The sequence below is a fragment of the Pongo abelii genome, chromosome X (assembly GCF_028885655.2).
Source record: "Pongo abelii isolate AG06213 chromosome X, NHGRI_mPonAbe1-v2.0_pri, whole genome shotgun sequence".
Classification (NCBI taxonomy): domain Eukaryota; kingdom Metazoa; phylum Chordata; class Mammalia; order Primates; family Hominidae; genus Pongo; species Pongo abelii.
In genome coordinates, this window is record NC_072008.2 from 129,783,715 (window position 1) to 129,803,871 (window position 20,157).

Sequence of the window (20,157 nt, forward strand, 5' to 3'; positions counted from 1 at the left end):
GTAGTTCCAGCTACTCGGGAAGCTGAGACATAAAAATTGGGAGGTGGAGGTTTCTGTGAGCTGAGATCATGCTACTGCACTCCGGCCTGGGTGATGGACCGAGATTCTATCTCAAACAAACAAATAAATAAATAAATAAATTCAGCTCCATGACTGCTCCTGCAGAGCAGGGCTACCCCGTACGCACTGAGTGGCATTACTACTATTTAGTTGCAGAACACTATCATTATCCCAACAAGAAACTCCATGCTCACCCATCAACAGTCATTCTCCATTGCCCACCCTACCCCTAGGCCAAGGCAACCAGTAATCTACTTTCTGTCTCTATGGACTTGCCTATTCTGGACATTTAATATAAATGGAATAATGTAATATGTGTCCTCAAGGTGTATCCATGTTGTAGCATATATGAGTACTTTATTCTTTTTTATTGTAGAAAAAGAGTCCATTATATAAATAATACCACATTTTGTTTATCCATTTGTCAGTTGACATTTGGCTTGTTTCTACTTTTTGACTATTATGAATGATGGTTCTATGAACATTTGTGTATAAGTTTTTGTATAGACATGTTATATACCCAGTTCTCTTGAGTATATATCCAGGGATGGAATTGCTGGGTCGTGTGGTTATTCTATATTTAACCTTTTGATAAACTACCAGACAGATTTCCAAAGTGACTGCACCCTTTAACATTCCTACCAGCAGTGTATGAGGATTTCATTTTCTCCACATTCATTATCTGTCTTATTTATGACAGCCATTCTAGTGGATGTGACATGGTATCTCATTGTGGTTTTGTTTTGCATTTCCCTGATGATTAATGATATTGAGCATCTTTTCATGCGCTTATTGGCCATTTGTAAATCTTCTTTGTAGAAACGTCTGTTCATCTCCTTTGACTTTTTTTTTTTTTTCTTTTTTTTTGAGACGGAGTCTTGCTCTGTCACCCAGGCTGGAGTGCAGTGGTATGATCTCGGCTGACTGCAACCTCTGCCTCCTGGGTTCAAGCGATCCTCCTGACTCAGCCTTCCTAGTAGCTGGGATTACAGGTGCTCACCACCACACCTGGCTAATTTTTGTATTTTTAGTAGGGACGGGGTTTCGCCATGTTAGCCAGGCTGGTCTTGAATTCCTGACCTCAGGTGATCCACCTACCTTGGCCTCCCAAAGTGCTGGGATTACAGGTGTTAGCCACCATGCCTGGCCCATTTTTTATTTTATTTTTTCTTTTTTTTGAGACAGGGTCTTGCTCAGTCACCTGGGCTGGAGTGCAATAGTACAGTCATGCTAACTGTGGCCTCGACCTCCCTGGCTCAAGCAATTCTGCTGCCTCAGTCTTCCGGGTAGCTGGGACTACGGGTGTGCACCACCACACCCAGTTAATTTTTGTATTTTTTATAGAGAGAAGGTTTCGCCATTGTTGCCCTGGTGGTCTCGAACTCCTGGGCTCAAACAATCTGCCTCCCTTGGCCTCCCAAAGTGCTGGGATTACAGGTGTGATCCACTGTGCCCAGCCTTGACCATTTTTTATTTGAGTTGTCCTTTTTCTACTGAACAGTCTAGGGGAATGGGTTATCTTTTTGTTATTGAGTTAAAAGAGATCTTTATATATTACAGTTCTTTTTTTGGGCCTCTTTTACTTTCTAAATGAAGATGATAGTTATTTATATATAAAAGTCCCTGTCAGATTTATGATTTGCAAGTATTTTCTCCCATTCTGTGGGTTTCCTTTTTTTTTTTTTTTTCCCAAGACGGAGTCTTGCTCTCTTGCCCAGTCTGGAGTGCAGAGGCATGATCTCTGCTCACTGCAACCTCCGCCTCCTGGGCTCAAGCAATTCTCCTTCCTTAGCCTCCTGAGTAGCTGGGATTACAGGTGTGCAGCACCACGGCTGGCTAATTTTTTTTGTATTTTTAGTGGAGATGGGGTTTCACCATGTTGGCCAGGCTGGCCTCAAACTCCTGACCTTGTGATCTGCCCACCTCAGCCTCCCAAAGTGCTGGAATTACGGGCATGAGCCACTGCACCCGGCCACCTTTTTCACTTTCTTGTTGGTGTTCTTTGAAACATAAACGTCTTTAATTTTTTTTTTTTTTTTTTTTTTTGAGATGGAGTTTTGCTCTTGTTGCCCAGGCTGGAGTGCAATGGTGCCATCTCAGCTCACCACAACCTCCGCCTCCCAGGTTCAAGCAATTCTCCTGCCTCAGCCTCCCCAGTAGCTGGGATTACAGGCGTGCACCACCACACCCGGCTAATTTTGTATTTTTAGTAGAGATGGGGTTTCTCCGTGTTGAGGCTCGTCTCGAACTCCTGACTTCAGGTGATCCGCCTGCCTCAGACTCCCAAAGTGCTGGGATTACAGGCGTGAGCCACCGTGCCCAGCAAAACGTCTTTAATTTTTATGAAATCCAATTTATCTATTTTTGTGTGTGTGTTGCTCATGCTTTTAATGTCATATTTAATAAATCATTGCCTAATCCAGGGTCACCAAGGTTTATACCTATGTTTTCTTCTAAGAGTTTTATGGTGTTATATCTTACATTCTGGTCTTTGATCCATTTTGAGTTAATTTTTGTATATGGTATCAGGTAGAGGTCCATGTCCTTCCTTTTTGTTTTTAGCAAGTTGAGTTTGAGATACCTGCAGGACATTGAAGTAGGAGGATAATAAAACCTGTATAAATGAGAGTAAGATGTTGCTGGTAGGAAAAGTGTCTGGAAAGACTTTTTTTTTTTCGAGACTGAGTCTCGCTCTGTCACCCAGGCTGGAGTGCAATAGTGCGATCTTGGCTCACTGCAGCCACCGTCTCCCGGGTTCAAGCAATTCTCCTGCATCAGCCTCACGAGTAGCTGGGACTACAGGCACATGCCACTGCGCCCAGCTAATTTTTGTATTTTTAGTAGAGACAGGGTTTCGCCATGTTGGCCAGGCTGGTCTTGAACTCCTGACCTCAGGTGATCCACCTCAGCCTCCCAAAGTGCTGGGATTACAGGCGTGAGCCACTGCGCCCGGCTGGAAAGACCATTTTTCAGAAGGGTCGATGAGGGAATGGAAGGGAGCCACCAACATCTAATTAGGTGGGCACAAGTAATGGAACAACAAAACAAACTGAAAATAAAAACAAATCAAAGATAGGAGAAGCAGGAAAGAGCAATGTCTAGTTGCCCTCTGGACATTTCTACCTAGAATGCATCTCTAAAAACCACTCAGACTAAATCTAATCCTGCACTTTTTTCTCCTGTATTGGTTAATAGTACCACAGTTCACAAGGTTGCCCAGTAATTTACGTTGTTCCTAAGCTCTTTGCTCTCTGTAATCCTTTTACATTTAATTAATCATCAAATTTGATGGATTCCACCTTTTTAATGTTGCTTCAGACTTTCCCACTTATTCTGCTCTAGTTCAGGCCCTTCCTTGTTTTTCAACTGGACAATTGTAGTAGTCTCCTAACTGGTCTTTTATCTGTATTATAACCTGCCAACAGAGTTTTTCTTTTTTTGTTTGTTTGTTTTGGGTACATTTCCCATTTTTTTTTTTTTTTTGAGACGGAGTCTTGCTCTGTCGCCCAGGCTGGAGTGCAGTGGTGCGATCTCGGCTCACCGCAACCTCCGCCTCCTGGGTTCACGCCATTCTCCTGCCTCAGCCTGCTGAGTAGCCGGGACTACAGGCACCCACCACTATGCCCGGGTAGTTTTTTTTTTTTATTTTTTGGTATTTTTTGCAGAGATGGGGTTTTGAACTCCTAGGCTCAAGCGATCTGCCCGTCTTAGCCTCCCGAAATGCTGGGACTACAGACGTGGGCCACCATGCCCAGCCTTATCTTTTATTTTTATTTTTTAATAGAGATAGGGTCACACTTTGTTGACCAGGGTGGTTTCAAACTCCAGGCCTCAAGGAATCCCCCTTGGCCTCCCCAAAGTGCTGGGATTACAGGTGTGAGCCACTGCACTCGGCCTCCTCTCTTTCAAAAAACATTTATTGAGCTATAATATACATACAGTAGCCGGGCGCAGTGGCTCACGCCTGTAATCCCAGCATTTTGGGAAGTTGAGGCAGGCGGATCACGAGGTCAGGAGTTCGAGAGCAGCCTGGCCAATATAGTGAAACCCCATCTCTACTAAATATACAAAAAAATTAGCCGGGCGTGGTGGCGCATGCCTGTAATCCCAGCTACTCGAGAGGCTGAGGCAAGAGAATTGCTTGAACCTGGGAGGCGGAGGTTGCAGTGAGCCGAGACGCGCCATTACACTCCGGCCTGGGTGACAGAGCGAGACTACGTCTCAAAAAAATATATATATATGATTATATATATGTGTGTGTGTGTATATATATATATATACACACACACACACACATATACAGTAGTGTGCTTAAAGTACCCTAATCGTAAGTTTTCTACTTGATGAATTTTAACATATATATTAAAATATATATTAAATACGTGTTAAATATATATTAAAATGTATATGTTAAAATATATATATTTATCTGTGTAACTATCCACCAGATTAAGATACAGAACATTCCCACAACCCTAGAAAGCTCTTTCATGCTCCTTCCCCATCAGTACTCACCCCCAAGTTATATTCTGGCTTCTGTTACCATAGATTAATTTTGTTTATTACCATAGATTAGTTTTGAAGTTCTTATAAATGGACTCATGCAGTAGGTACTCTTGTGTCATAATGATGAATTATGGTTATGTTTTGCTCATTATATCTATAAGATCCATCCATATTGTCTGTGGCAATAGTTTTTTTTTTTTTTCTTGCTGTGTAGCGTATGAATATACCACAATTTATGTATCTGTTCACCTGATGATGGACATTTGAGTTGTTTCCAGTTTGGGGCTATTATAAATAACACTGCTATGAATACTCTTGTGCATATCTTTGGCAGAGATATACACTCATCTTTAATACCCAAGAGTGGAATTGATGAGTCAGAGGGTATAAGTGTCCTCTCTTAGCACTTCCCTACACATGCTGTGTTCCTACTTTAAGTATCATAAAAACAAGTTTCCATTGACTTTCTTGCTTTATTCAGTCCTACCCGCTCTGCTACAGAAACGAAGTTTGAGAGCTAGGAAATTGACACATTCAAGGTTATAGACTGGGACTTCCCTGATTTCCCATCATTTTCCCCAAATAATTGCTAGTGACTCAGTAACAACATCCACTCTTTAAGTACCTTAGGTTAATTGTTAATGAGTACAGCTAGATTCAAAACAGTTCAGATTTTTGAGGCACTTAACCTTTTTCTTGCCTATTTTACCTTGCATCGTTTCAAACACTACAAAATACATACTCATTGCATTTACAATTAATTGTAAGATTCTGAAAGTGATTTTTCAGTGCCTGAATACTTCAAAAAATCTTCCCAAAGCAGCTTTGCTTTGCTGGTTTGTTATTGTTCTTTCGCTTGCTCCTTAATTTTTTCATTTTAACTATATTTTGCTATTGAGTTGTGATAATGAAAATAATTGTTTAAATTCTATGTTCTTTTTCCTCACCAATTTTTATTTCAGATGACACCATCTTCCAAAATCCTATGGTACAAGAAGCTATACGAATGGGTTTCAGTTTCAAGGACATTAAGAAAATAATGGAGGAAAAAATTCAGATATCTGGGAGCAACTATAAATCACTTGAGGTTCTGATTGCAGATCTAGTGAATGCTCAGAAAGACAGTACGCAAGATGAGTCAAGTCAGACTTCATTACAGAAAGGTATGCATTGCTGTTTTTAAAAAGCAAGAAAGGGCCGGATGTGGTGGCTCACACCTGTAATCCCAGCACTTTGGGGGGCTGGGACAGGTGGATATGGACATTTTTTAAACATAACCTTAATGCTGTGTGTTAGTCTGCTCAAGCTGCTATAATAAAATTCCATAGACTAGGTGTCTTAAACAACAGACTTATTTCTGACAGTTTTGGAGGTTCCAAAATCAAGGTGCTGGCTGATTTGGTTATTGGTGAGGGCCCTCTTCCTGCCTTGCAGATGGCTGCCTTCTCACTGTGTCCTCACATGGCATGGGTTGGGGTTGGATGGGACAAGATGGAGCAAGTACTCTGGTCTCTTTTCCTCTACTTTTAGGGGCACTAATCCCATCATGGGGGTCTCATCTTCATGACCTCATCTAAACCTAATTACTTCCCAAAGGCCTCATTTCCAAATATCATTACATTAATCATGGAAAAAAGATTAAAAATATGAGTTCTACCAGCCTGGGCAACATAATGAAATTGTCTCTACAAAAAATACAAAAATTAGCCGGGCATGGTGGTGTGTGCCTGTAGTCCCAGCTCCCTGGGAGGCTGAGCGGGGAAGATCACCTGAGCCAGGGAGGTCAAGGCTGCAGTGAGCCATGATCATGCCACTACACTTCAGCCTGGGCAACTGAGCGAGATCTTGTCTCAAAATATATGTATCTCTCCTTTAAGGATGATGGACACTATAGTGCTTGCCAACAACATCGAAGGTTAAAGAAGAGGTTTCAAACTGAGTACACTTTTGGGTACTTTACCTGTAATAGTTCTTTAAGCTCTTGACCATCCTCCCTCCAAAAAGATGAGAATTCTACTGCTAAAAAAAACTTAAACGTTTACTTATTTTTGACGCATTTAAGATCCTTTTGATCTTTAAGATATTTCAAGTGCTTTTGAAACATTATTCAGATAATTATATAAGTTATGAAACAGTATGAACATTAATGATATTTAAAATTATATTCAGTGATGTAAGAATCAATGGAAAGCTTCCAATTTTTTCCTTATAGATGCATTTATTTAAAACTTACACAAGCTCCACTTATCTGGTGGTGGTAAAATAAACCCTTTACTTGTCATCTTTCTTTCTTTTTTTTTATTTTTTATTTGTTTTAAGACGGAGTCTCACTCTGTCGCCCAGGCTGGAGTGCAATGGCGCGATCTTGGCTCACTGCAACCTCCGCCTCCCCAGCTCAAGCGATTCTCCTGCCTCACCCTCCCTAGTAGCTGGAATTACAGGCATGTGCCACCACGCCTGGCTAATTTTTTGTATTTTTAGTAGAGACAGGGTTTCACCAAGTTGGCCAGGCTGGAATTTTTCTACTATAACAGAAATACAAGCAATTGTGTCATTTTTTTCTTGCATCTTAAACACGCGCTTAATTAAGTTTGGCTATAAGTTGTTAGTTTTCAAACCTTAATGTATCTGCAGCAGAGGGATTTACCAGGTTGTAATAGGAAGAGATCAAGAGACTGTGCATTAGTCTTTTCTCTAACAGGAGTCAATGGGTGCTCATATTATCACTGAGACTACAAACTAGGATGGTGTGGGAAGGAGAGTCTAAGGGTTGGAATTCATTTGAACTCTCCTCAGTCTCACTAAATTGAGAGGCAAGTAATTGATACAGGCTCTCTACTCATGCTGGGACTGCTGCCTATTTGTCTTCCCAAAAGCTGATGAGGAAAGACTGGCACTAAGAATCTTTTAATTTTATATAAAATAAGGATGGGGCTAACTGAAGTGAAGCAGGTGAAGGTTATTAGAGAAAATATAACATTGTCACTTACTGAGAAATCCTAGATTTAGTGCTAAATTTTTTTGCCAATGGCTGTGTAACAGAGAATGCCCTAGTAAAATGTCTTGTAAAAATAGTACTGAATCAGTATCTTTTTTCTTTCTTTGAAAAAATTATGTAGTGTAAGATAAAGCCCTTTATTTAGTGTATGTACTAAAGTACTTATTTTAATCTTTATGTGTATATATATTACTGTATATAATATAAAAATCAAATAATCCATATTCATTTCTTATCTGTCTTTCCACATGAATCTGCTCTAATAGTAAAATGAATAACATCAGTTTATTCTAGAAGAGGTTTTAAATAATTACAAATATTAGCAAATAACATCAAAAGTTATCTAGCCTTTATTGCTCATGTGCCAGTAACCTTCTGACCTAGAAGAGGGCTTTGTGGGGAGGAGAAGGGGAAAGGCGCTGTGGAGAAATATGTAGAATCCAGTAGTTACCTTTAAGCCAAGAGGGAAGTAATTGCCAGTGGTAAACTACTGGTCTGAGGGGAAAAGATCCATGCCCAGAATATCACCATCTCGAGTTAGTGGCTATATACAAGGATGAAATAATATAGAAAAAAATGAGATGATATGGTATCACAAACAATCAGAACCAAAGGAACCTTAAAGATTATTTTATAACTTTTTTTTTTTTTTTGGAGATGGAGTTTCACTTTTGTTGCCCAGGCTGGAATTGCAATGGTGCAATCTTGGCTCACTGCAACCTCCACCTCCCAGGTTCAAGCAATTCTCCTGCCTCAGCCTCCTGAGTAGCTGGGATTACAGGCATGTGCCACCACGCCCTGTTAATTTTGTATTTTTAGTAGAGATGGGGTTTCTCCATGTTGGTCAGGCCGGTCTCCAACTTCCAACCTCAGGTGATCCGCCCGCCTCGGCCTCCTAAAGTGCTGGGATTACAGGCATGAACCACTGCACCCAGCCCATTTTATAACTTTTATGACCTTAATCGGGAACCTGAAGTACAGATGGGCTGTTGCCTAGGATCACGCCGATAGTTGGGAATAGAATTCAGATTTCCTGACTTCTGGTCCAGTGTTTTGGGGTTTGTTTCAGTTTTTTTTGTTTTTTTTTGTTTTTTTTTTTTAGATTTTTAAAAATTGTGATAAAATACACATACAATTTACCATCTTAACCATTTTTAGTGTATGGTTCCATAGTGTTAAGTACATTTACATTGTTGCACAGTCAACCTCTAGAACTCTTCATCTTGCAAAACCGAAACTCTACATCCATTAAACAGCCAGGCGTGGGGGCGCACGCCTGTAGTTCCAGCTGCTTGGGAGGCTGAGGCAGGAGGATTGCTTAAGACCAGGAGCTCAAGGCTGCAATGAGCTGTGATTGCGCCACTGCTCTCCAGCCTGGGATACAGAGCAAGAACCCATCTTTAAAAAAAATAATAATAATAAAAACATGTTCATTAAACAACTCCCCATTCCCTCTCTTCCCAACCCCTGGCAACTACCATTTTACTTTTTGTCTCTATAAATTTGACTACTCTAGGTGTCAGTATTGTTGTTGCTTTGTTTGTTTATTTGTTTGTTTTTTTCTTCCTTTTTGTGGAGAATGGGGTCTCGCTATATTGCCCAGGCAGGTCTCGAACTCCTGGGCTCAAGCTATCCTCCCACCTCTGCCTCCCTGAGAGCTAAGATTATAGGCGCGAGCCACCGCGCCCAGCCTGTTTGTTTGTTTTTAACTCGTTGTAGCATTGCATCTAAAAGTAATGTGGAAATTACTTGTTCTCCTTTTGATTTTTTTGGCATGAAATACACACTTCATTCTGACTTTTTTTGTGTTGATGCTTTCTTATTATATAAATCAGCTTATAGTGCCGTTTCTTTACTTGTATTTTTTCCTCTGCCTTGAGTACCTTTTCTCTATCTGTATACCTAGTCCCATTCCCCACTCTACCCCCAGCTCCCTGAATCTGCTTTGTGAACTCATGTTTCAAGGTTCAGCTCAGAAGTCACTTCTTTCAAGTTTTCTCCCGCACCCACAGCAGAGTTAGGAGCTCCTTCTTATCTACTCCTGGTGCTGGTAGAGTTTTGTTTTGTTTTATTTTGTTTTGTTTTGTTTTTCTTGAGACAGGGTCTCGCTCTGTTGTCCAGGCTGGAGTGCAGTGGCACAATCTCGGCTCACTGCAACCTCCATCTCTCAGGTTCAAGCGATTCTCCTGCCTCAGCCTCCCGAGTAGCTGGGATTATAGGCATGCGCCACCACACCCAGCTAATTTTGTGTGTGTGTATTTTTAGTAGAGATAGGGTTTCACCATGTTGGCCAGGCTGGTCTTGAACTCCTGACCTCAAATGATCTGCCCACCTCTGCCTCCCAAAGTGCTGGGATTACAGATGTGAGCCACCATGCCTGGCTGAGCATTTTGCTTTTTACACTATTTTGGAACTGGTTTCTGCCCTGCCCATTAAACCAAGCTTCTTAAGGGTAAGTGCTTTATCTTCTTATCTCTGATGCATTCCATGTTTGAGCCTATAGTTTTTATTATGCCCAAGAGGGTACTTTTTAAGAAGAAAGAGATTAAACAATCCTTTCCTCTACCCCCTAGCCAGAGAAACCTTTCTGAAACATAGATGTGATCATATCTGTCTCTAGTTTAAAACCCTTCACTGGCTCCCAGGGCCCTTGGGATCAAGTCCAAACTCCTTTATGTGGCTCGCCTAATCTTTCATGATCAGGCACCCTTTTGTAGCCTCATCTCATGCTATTTTCTCAAATTCTGTGCCCAAGCTTTGCCTGTGCACTTGTAGGCCACGTTCTGTCTCTCTCCTTGGAGCTTGCTTATGCTGTTTCCTTTGCCTAAAACACTTTTCTCCCATTGCCCTTATCCCCCAAGGCCTCCCTCTCCTAGTAAACTCCTAATTCATTCTTTTGTACCCAGTTTTAGGTATAATTTCCTCCAGGAGGCCTTCATTTATGCATGCATGCGCACACAGGCACACACACCCTTCCTGTGCTCTTCATAACACATTGTAATCACCTTTGTCATCATACCATTTATACTTTCCTGTTTGCTTGTGTTCTTTACTTGTCTGTGAACTATTGGGGGCCTGAGGTTTATGTATTTGTTAATTGTATCCCTAGTACCTAGAACCTAGTTAAGTGTCCAGTAAGTATTTCTTGAATAAACTATTGTTTTCCAAACATGTTTTCAGAATAGTGTTCAACAGGATGTTAAAAGGATGCCATGAAAAAGGAACCCCATAGTTAAATAGGGAAATGCCTTGTACATTTCTAAGAGGGAACATAGACTATACTGTCTATATTGTACTGTACTGCCCTGTCCTGGATGACAGTGGTTCTCAAATGCCAGTGTGCCCAACCCCAGAAATTTTAGATTCTGTGAATGGAGCCCAGAAATCTGTTGTTTAAAAATGCCCCAGGTTATTCTCATGTGAGGCCGTATTTGGAAACCGCTGGTACATAATGATTAGGAAGATGCTAAAATAAATAAATAGTTGTGATCACAAAGGTATAGTTAAAATATGTAATGCATTTGGAATAGTGCCTAGCACATACTATTTATGCAATATTACTGTTAACTGCTGCTGCTGTTGTCATTATTGTTGTATGTGACCATAAAACACATTTTTTGTGGCATATTTATTCACATTTCACAAAGCTATTTTGGGAAAGGCTGAATTAAGCAAGTACTTCAGTGCCACCTATATGCTGATGGCATCCAGATCTCTATCTCTAGCCCTGACTTCTCCTGACCTCAAGATTTGACTCTTCTGTTGCCTACTGGCTATTTTTATATGGGTGTCCTGAAAACACCTCAAAAATATCTGAAGATCCCAAACCTGTACCGCCTTTTATATTTCTTATTGGCATCACCATATCCTTGTCAGCCAAGCTAGCAATCTTGTAATCAACTTTAGTTTGTCTTTCTTCTTCAGCCCTCATATCCAGTCAGTCATCCAGTCCTCCTTGTCCCACTTCAGAAGTGTCCCTCAAATCCATCCCTCTATTTCTGAAATTAGTCGTGACCTTTCCATATGCTGCTCCTTTTACCTAACTCTTGTTTTTCTGCCTGGCAAATGACTGTCCATGCTTAAATGTCACTCCTCCACTTCCCTCCTCCCCCGATCCAGCCACTGCCAACCTGTGAAGCCTTCTCCAACCAGCCTGAGCAGAAGAACTTGTTTTCTCATCTTGTCCCCGAGCACTTTGTACATAACTTTATTATAGCACTTATCACTTTGTACTTTGTGCTTAACCTCCGTAGCCTCATCTTACATCCTCTCCCACTAGCGTGTGAGCTATTAAGAGCAGATGCCATGTGTGAGTCATCCTTATATCTCCCGGCACTTGTTGGGTGCTTGGCACGTAGTAGGGGTTCAATAAATGTTTTCAATGAATTTAAACAACTAAGAAAGTCTAAAACTAGCATAATTATTTTCTTTTTTTGCAGAGATTAGTACTGAAGAGCAGCTAAGGCGCCTGCAAGAGGAGAAGCTTTGCAAAATCTGTATGGATAGAAATATTGCTATCGTTTTTGTTCCTTGTGGACATCTAGTCACTTGTAAACAATGTGCTGAAGCAGTTGACAAGTGTCCCATGTGCTACACAGTCATTACTTTCAAGCAAAAAATTTTTATGTCTTAATCTAACTCTATAGTAGGCATGTTATGTTGTTCTTATTACCCTGATTGAATGTGTGATGTGAACTGACTTTAAGTAATCAGGATTGAATTCCATTAGCATTTGCTACCAAGTAGGAAAAAAAATGTACATGGCAGTGTTTTAGTTGGCAATATAATCTTTGAATTTCTGGATTTTTCAGGGTATTAGCTGTATTATCCATTTTTTTAACTGTTATTTAATTGAAACCATAGACTAAGAGCATCATATTATAACTGAACACAATGTGTATTCATAGTATACTGATTTAATTTCTAAGTGTAAGTGAATTAATCATCTGGATTTTTTATTCTTTTCAGATAGGCTTAACAAATGGAGCTTTCTGTATATAAATGTGGAGATTAGAGTTAATCTCCCCAATCACATAATTTGTTTTGTGTGAAAAAGGAATAAATTGTTCCACGCTGGTGGAAAGATAGAGATTGTTTTTAGAGGTTGGTTGGTGTGTTTTAGGATTCTGTCCATTTCCTTTTAAAATTATGAACACGTACTTGTGCGAATTATTTTTTTAAAGTGATTTGCCATTTTTGAAAGCGTATTTAATGATAGAATACTATCGAGCCAACATGTACTGACATGGAAAGATATCAAAGATATGTTAAATGTAAAATGCAAGTGGCAAAACACTATGTATAGTCTGAGCCAAATCAAAGTATGTATGTTTTTTGTATGCATAGAACAAAAGATTTGGAAAGATATACACCAAACTGTTAAATGTGGTTTCTCTTCGGGGAGGGGGGGATTGGGGGAGGGGCCCCAGAGGGATTTTATAGGGGCCTTTTCACTTTCTATTTTTTTCATTTTGTTCTGTTCGAATTTTTTATAAGTATGTATTACTTTTGTAATCAGAATTTTTAGAAAGTATTTTACTGATTTAAAGGCTTAGGCATGTTCAAACGCCTGCAAAACTACTTATCACTCAGCTTTAGTTTTTCTAATCCAAGAAGGCAGGACAGTTAACCTTTTTGGTGCCAATGTGAAATGTAAATGATTTTATGTTTTTCCTGCTTTGTGAATGAAAAATATTTCTGAGTGGTAGTTTTTTGACAGGTAGACCATGTCTTCTTATCTTGTTTCAAAATAAGTATTTCTGATTTTGTAAAATGAAATATAAAATATGTCTCAGATCTTCCAATTAATTAGTAAGGATTCATCCTTAATCCTTGCTAGTTTAAGCCTGCCTAAGTCACTTTACTAAAAGATCTTTGTTAACTCAGTATTTTAAACATCTGTCAGCTTATGTAGGTAAAAGTAGAAGCATGTTTGTACACTGCTTGTAGTTATAGTGACAGCTTTCCATGTTGAGATTCTTATATCATCTTGTATCTTAAAAGTTTCATGTGAGTTTTTACCCTTAGGATGATTAAGATGTATATAGGACAAAATGTTAAGTCTTTCCTCTACCTACATTTGTTTTCTTGACTAGTAATAGTAGTAGATACTTCTGAAATAAATGTTCTCTCAAGATCCTTAAAACCTCTTGGAAATTATAAAAATATTGGCAAGAAAAGAAGAATAGTTGTTTAAATATTTTTTAAAAAACACTTGAATAAGAATCAGTAGGGTATAAACTAGAAGTTTAAAAATGCTTCATAGAACGTCCAGGGTTTACATTACAAGATTCTCACAACGAACCTATTGTAGAGGTGAGTAAGTCATGTTACTACAGAGAAAAGTTTGAGAGTAAAACTGTAAAAAATTATGTTTTTGTTGTACTTTCTAAGAGAAAGAGTATTGTTATGTTCTCCTAACTTCTGTTGATTACTACTTTAAGTGATATTCATTTAAAACATTGCAAATTTATTTTATTTATTTAATTTTCTTTTTGAGATGGAGTCTTGCTTGTCACCCAGGCTGGAGTGCAGTGGAGTGATCTCTGCCCACTGCAACCTCCGCCTCCTGGGTTCCAGTGATTCTCGTGCCTCAGCTTCCTGAGTAGCTGGAATTACAGGCAGGTGCCACCATGCCCGACTAATTTTTTTTATTTTTGGTAGAGATGGGATTTCACCATGTTGGCCAGGCTGGTCTCAAACTCCTGACCTCAAGAGATCCACCCGCCTTGCCCTCCCAAAGTGCTGGGATTACAGGCTTGAGCCACCACGCCTGGCCAAAACATTGCAAATTTAAATGAGAGTTTTAAAAATTAAATAATGACTGCCCTGTTTCTGTTTTAGTATGTAAATCCTCAGTTCTTCACCTTTGCACTGTCTGCCACTTAGTTTGGTTATATAGTCATTGACTTGAATTTGATCTGTATAGTCTAGACTTTAAATTTAAAGTGTTCTACAAGGGGAGAAAAGTGTTAAAATTTTTAAAATATGTTTTCCAGGACACTTCACTTCTAAGTCAGGTAGGTAGTTCAATCTGGTTGTTAGCCAAGGACTCAAGGACTGAATTGTTTTAACATAAGGCTTTTCCTGTTCTGGGAGCCGCACTTCATTAAAATTCTTCTAAAACTTGTATGTTTAGAGTTAAGCAAGACTTTTTTTCTTCCTCTCCATGAGTTGTGAAATTTAATGCACAACGCTGATGTGGCTAACAAGTTTATTTTAAGAATTGTTTAGAAATGCTGTTGCTTCAGGTTCTTAAAATCACTCAGCACTCCAACTTCTAATCAAATTTTTGGAGACTTACCAGCATTTGTCTGTGTTTGAACTATAAAAAGCACTGGATCTTTTCCATCTAATTCTGCAAAAATTGATCATTTGCAAAGTCAAAACTATAGCCATATCCAAATCTTTTCCCCCTCCCAAGAGTTCTCAGTGTCTACATGTAGACATTCCTTTTCTGTATAAAGTTCACTCTAGGATTTCAAGTCACCACTTATTTTACATTTTAGTCATGCAAAGATTCAAGTTGTTTTGCAATAAGTACTTATCTTTATTTGTAATAATTTAGTCTGCTGATCAAAAGCATTGTCTTAATTTTTGAGAACTGGTTTTAGCATTTACAAACTAAATTCCAGTTAATTAATTAATGGCTTTATATTGCCTTTCCTGCTACATTTGTTTTTTTCCCCTGTCCCTTTGATTACGGGCTAAGGTAGGGTAGAGTGGGTGTAGTGAGTGTATATAATGTGATTTGGCCCTGTGTATTATGATATTTTGTTATTTTTGTTGTTATATTATTTACATTTCAGTAGTTGTTTTTTGTGTTTCCATTTTAGTGGATAAAATTTGTATTTTGAACTATGAATGGAGACTACCACCCCAGCATTAGTTTCACATGATATACCCTTTAAACCCGAATCATTTCCTGATTACACAGGTGTTGAATGGGAAAAGGGGCTAGTATATCAGTAGGATATACTATGGGATGTATATATATCGTTGCCGTTAGAGAAATGAAATAAAATGGGGCTGGGCGCAGTGGCTCACGCCTGTAATCCCAGCACTTTGGGAGGCTGAGGCAGGTGGATCACGAGGTCAGATCGAGACCATCCTGGCTAACACGGTGAAACCCCGTCTCTACTAAAAAACAGAAAATTAGCCGGGCGTGGTGGCGGGCGCCTGTAGTCCCAGCTACTCGGGAGGCTGAGGCAGGAGAATGGTGTGAACCCGGGAGGCAGAGCTTGCAGTGAGCCGAGATTGCGCCACTGCACTCCAGCCTGGGCAACAGAGCAAGACTCTGTCTCAAAAAAAAAAAAAAAGAGAAATAAGAAAATGGGAAGCAATATTTGACATAGTTCTTTTTAGCCAAATCTACTTGTTAAAAAAAGGGTAGCAGTTTATTCATCTGTGAAAGGAGAATAATACTTATCTTACAAGGTTGCAAGAGCTCAAGGAGACCATGTATGTAAAGTTCCTGCTGTAAATATGAACTCCCATCCTAACACCCTTTTACCTCTCTGTGGGTTTGTCTTGACCTGGAAATTTGGGCTAAAACTTAGAAAAAATTCTTACATGATAACTTAGTGATGCTTACTCATAGTTTTTGGTGTTTCTCATAATTAAGATATAAATCGGCTGGGTGTGGTGGCTCATGCCTGTAATCCCAGCACTTTGGGAGGCCGAGGCGGGCGGATCACCTGAGGTCGGGAGGTTGAGACCAGCCTGACCAACATGGAGAAACCCCGTCTCTACTAAAAATACAAAATTAGCTGGGTATGGTGGCTCATGCCTGTAATCCCAGCTACTCGGGAGGCTGAGGCAGGAAAATCACTTGAACCCAGGAGGCGGAGGTTGTGGTGACCCGAGATCGTGCCATTGCACTCCAGCCTAGGCAACAAGAGCAAAACTCTGTCTCAAAAAAAAAATAATAATTATATATATATATATATATATGAATCACAATAAATAAATAGGTCAATACAAACGTTAGCCAGGCGTGGTGGCACGTACCCATAGTCTCAGCTACTCTGGAGGCAGAGGCAGGAGGATCACTTGAGCCCATGAGTTTGAGGCAGCAGTGAGCTATGATTGTGCCACTGTACTCCAGTCTGGGTGACAGAGTGAGACCCCATCTCTAAATAAATAGGTCAAACCCCTAAAAATATTTAAATTCTTCTTAAAAAATTGAAAAGATTATTCTTCTCAAATTTAGTTGAGCTTTCTAAGAGAAACAATTGGCTTTTTCCCACTTTAATAATCATTTTCAGTTTGACTCATACAGTTAACACAATGTGAATTTCTTCCTCAGCATAACGGAATTATAGAATGACAGGGCTGGAAGTGACCTTAGAGAGTATCCAGTTCTTTCATTTTACAGGTGAGGCAACTGAGGCTCAAAGGTGATGTAATTTGTGCAAAGATTATAGCTAATTAGTAGCAGAGCCCTGACTGGGACATAGTTTGAAGGTGAAAAACTTCACCAAGCTACCTTTCTTGAAAGGTCCAAATGTTTATTTTTTCAACTATTCTTTCCACTATACCATAACTTTCACTACATATTAAATGACACTTTATAACTAATATAATAGGACAATCATCAATGCATATATAGCCAGCCCTTCATATCTGTGGGTTTTGCATCCATGGATTCAACCAAGGAGGAATTGAAAACACTGAGAAAAAAAAAAAAAAAAACCACACAATAAAAAACAAAAATACAAAATAATGCAAGGAAAAAGCCAAAATTGTCATACTGTTGTTAAGCAACAGTATAACAACTATTTACATAGCATTAAGGTTGGTGCAAAAATGCAAAAAAAAAAAAGCAATTATTTTTAAACCAACCTAATATATTGTATTAGGTATTAAAGTCATCTGGACGTGATTTAAAGTATATGATGCCAGCCTGGACAAACGGCAAAACCCTGTCTCTACAAAAAATACAAAAACTAGCTGGGCATGGTGGTGTGTGCCTGTAGTCCTGGCTACTCCGGAGGCTGAGGTGGGAGGATCGCTTGAGTCTGGGAGGCGGAGGCTGCATTGAGCTATGATCATGGCACTGCATTCCAGCCTGGGTGACAGTGCAAGACCTTGTCTCGGAATAAATAAAGTATGTGATGAAGATGTGCATACGTTATATGCAAATACCATTTTTTTTTCTTTTTTAAACAGTCTCACTCGGTTGCCCAGGATGGAGTGCAATGGCACAATCTTGGCTCACGGCAACCTCTGCCTCCCAAGCAGCTGGGACTACAGGAATGCTCCACAGTGCCCAGTTAATTTTTTTTGTATTCTTAGTAGAGACAGGGTTTCACCATGTTGGCCAGGCTAATCTCGAATTTCTGACCTCAAGTGATCCACCTCCCAAAGTGCTGGGATTACAGGCGTGAGCCACCACGGCCGGCTAATTTTTGTATTTTTTGGTAGTGACTGGTTTCGCGGTGTTGGCCAGGCTGGTCTCGAACTCCTGATCTCAGATGATCTGCCTGCCTCGGCCTCACAAAGTGCTGGGATTACAGGCGTGAACCACTGCGCCCGGCCTTGTGTGATTTTATCTAAGGGACTTAAGCGTCCTCAGGTCCTAGGGGGTCGTGAAACCAAAACCCCAGGGATAGCAAGGGACAATTGTATCTTCAAAGTAGACAAATGGCGCCGGGCACGGTGGCTCACGCCTGTAATCCCAGCAGTTTCGGAGGCTGAGGCAGGCGGATCACCTGAGGTCAGGAGTTGGAGACCAGCCTGGCCAACATGCTGAAACCCTGTCTGTACAAAAATACAAAAATAGCTGGGCATGGTGGCGCATGCCTGTAGTCCCAGCTACTCGAGCGACTGAGGCAGGAGAATCGCTTCAACCTAGGAGGCGGAGGTTGCAGGGAGCCAAGATGGCGCCACCGCACTCCAGCCTAGGTGATAGAGTGAGACTCCCTCTCAAAAACAAAACAAAACAAAAAAATTAGATAAATGCTACATTAATGTTTGGGTGGTCAGATTCTACTTTGAAGTCTGAAGTTTGCAGATATGCCTATAGATTTTTGGAGTTTACCACTTTCTTATTCTGTATCATTAATGTAATATTTTAAATTACTATATATGTTACCATTTTTCTGGATTTAGTAAGAAATTTGCAGTTTTGGTTTGATGTAACAAGGGTTTTAATGTAATTTATGTTAGATTTTGCATTTTTTCATTACTGTTATATTTTAACCTGACTGAATGACTGATCTAATTGTATTAGTATTGTGAATAATCATGTGAAATGTTTTGAGACAGAGTACTATTACTATATTTGTGAATATAATTTTATGGTTTTTTTCACTTAGTAAGAACCTTTCTGTGTGGAAAACTAAGAAAATTACTTTCTGCTGTATAATCTGGCATTCATTGTAGATTAAAGCTTATTTTTCTGTGAATAAAACGTATTCAATAAAATACTATTCTTTAAAATTATATCTTACTACCTTGTATTTGTTTCACTTTCTTAGAAAAAATAAAATCACCCTCTTAAAAATACTGCAATGTAACCTAAATATATCTTATGCCATTGTACGTAGGCGTAAGGTACACATTAGGTCATGCCACGTTTTAAAAGAAAAGACATCAGTTTTCACATTAATGTATGGCATTCTATAAATGAATGAAATGTCAATTTTTAAAATGTATATATATGAACAATAGTAACACCACTCCCTCCAAAAAGATATGCTTGGTTGTCTGAGGAGATAGTATAGTCACTATAACAAAACTTGAACAGGCAAGTAGCAATGAACCTAAAAAACCACTGCCCCTTTGAGGCAGGCAGCAAGGAAGGATATTTGTGAGTTTGCAGAAGCAACTGCCAGTGAGTTTTAGAAGCTGTGAGCAATCTGGTGGGATAAAGAATGAGGGAATAAAGAATCCTTTGGCAAAAAGAATTTTTTTTTTTTTTTTTTTTTTAGATGGAGTCTCACTCTGTCTCACAGGCTGGAGTGCAGCGGTGCAATCTTTGCTCACTGCAACCTCTACCTCCAGGCTCAAGCAATTCTGCCTCAGCCTCTGGAGTAGCTGGGATTACAGGCAGCCACCACCATGCCGGGTAATTTTTTTTTTCTTTTTGATACAGAGTCTTGCTCTGTCGCCCAGGCTGGAGTGCAGTGGCACAATCTCAGCTCACTGCAACCTCCACCTCCCAGGTTCAAGTGATTCTCCTGCTTCAGCCTCCTGAGTAGCTGGGATTACAGGTGCACGCAACTATGCCCGGCTATTTTTGTATTTTTAGTAGAGATGGGATATCACCATGTTGACCAGGCTGGTCTTGAACTCCCAACCTCAGGTGGTCCACCTGCCTCGGCCTCCCAAAGTGCTGGGATTACAGATGTGAGCCACTGTGCCCAGCCTAATTTTTGTATTTTTAGTAGAGACGGGGTTTTACCATGTTGACCAGGCTGGTTTGGAACTCCTGACCTCAAATGATCCACCCGCCTTGGCCTCCCAAAGTGCTGGGATTACAGGCGTGAACCACCACGTCCGGCCAGAAAGAAATTTAGAAGTGTGTATTTCCAGTGGCTATGCCTCTGCCCCTTCCTGCCCACAATGGAGATTCCTGAATTAAGTCGTAT

At 40.0% G+C, this 20,157-nt stretch overlaps 1 protein-coding gene across 4 annotated transcripts in view; it reads left to right on the top strand.

Annotated features, from left to right (window-relative positions):
* XIAP (X-linked inhibitor of apoptosis) overlaps window positions 1-19,009 on the top strand; it is a 53,755-nt gene extending 34,746 nt beyond the window's left edge. For all 4 annotated transcript variants that reach the window (XM_003779723.5, XM_024240948.2, XM_054545029.1 and 1 more), the window contains 2 exons: window positions 5,529-5,729; window positions 12,004-19,009. In XM_003779723.5, coding sequence (XP_003779771.1) covers window positions 5,529-5,729; window positions 12,004-12,197 — 395 coding nt within the window. In that variant the 3' untranslated portion in view covers window positions 12,198-19,009. The remainder of the gene's footprint in view (window positions 1-5,528; window positions 5,730-12,003) is intronic.
* The last annotated feature ends 1,148 nt before the right edge of the window (window positions 19,010-20,157 follow it).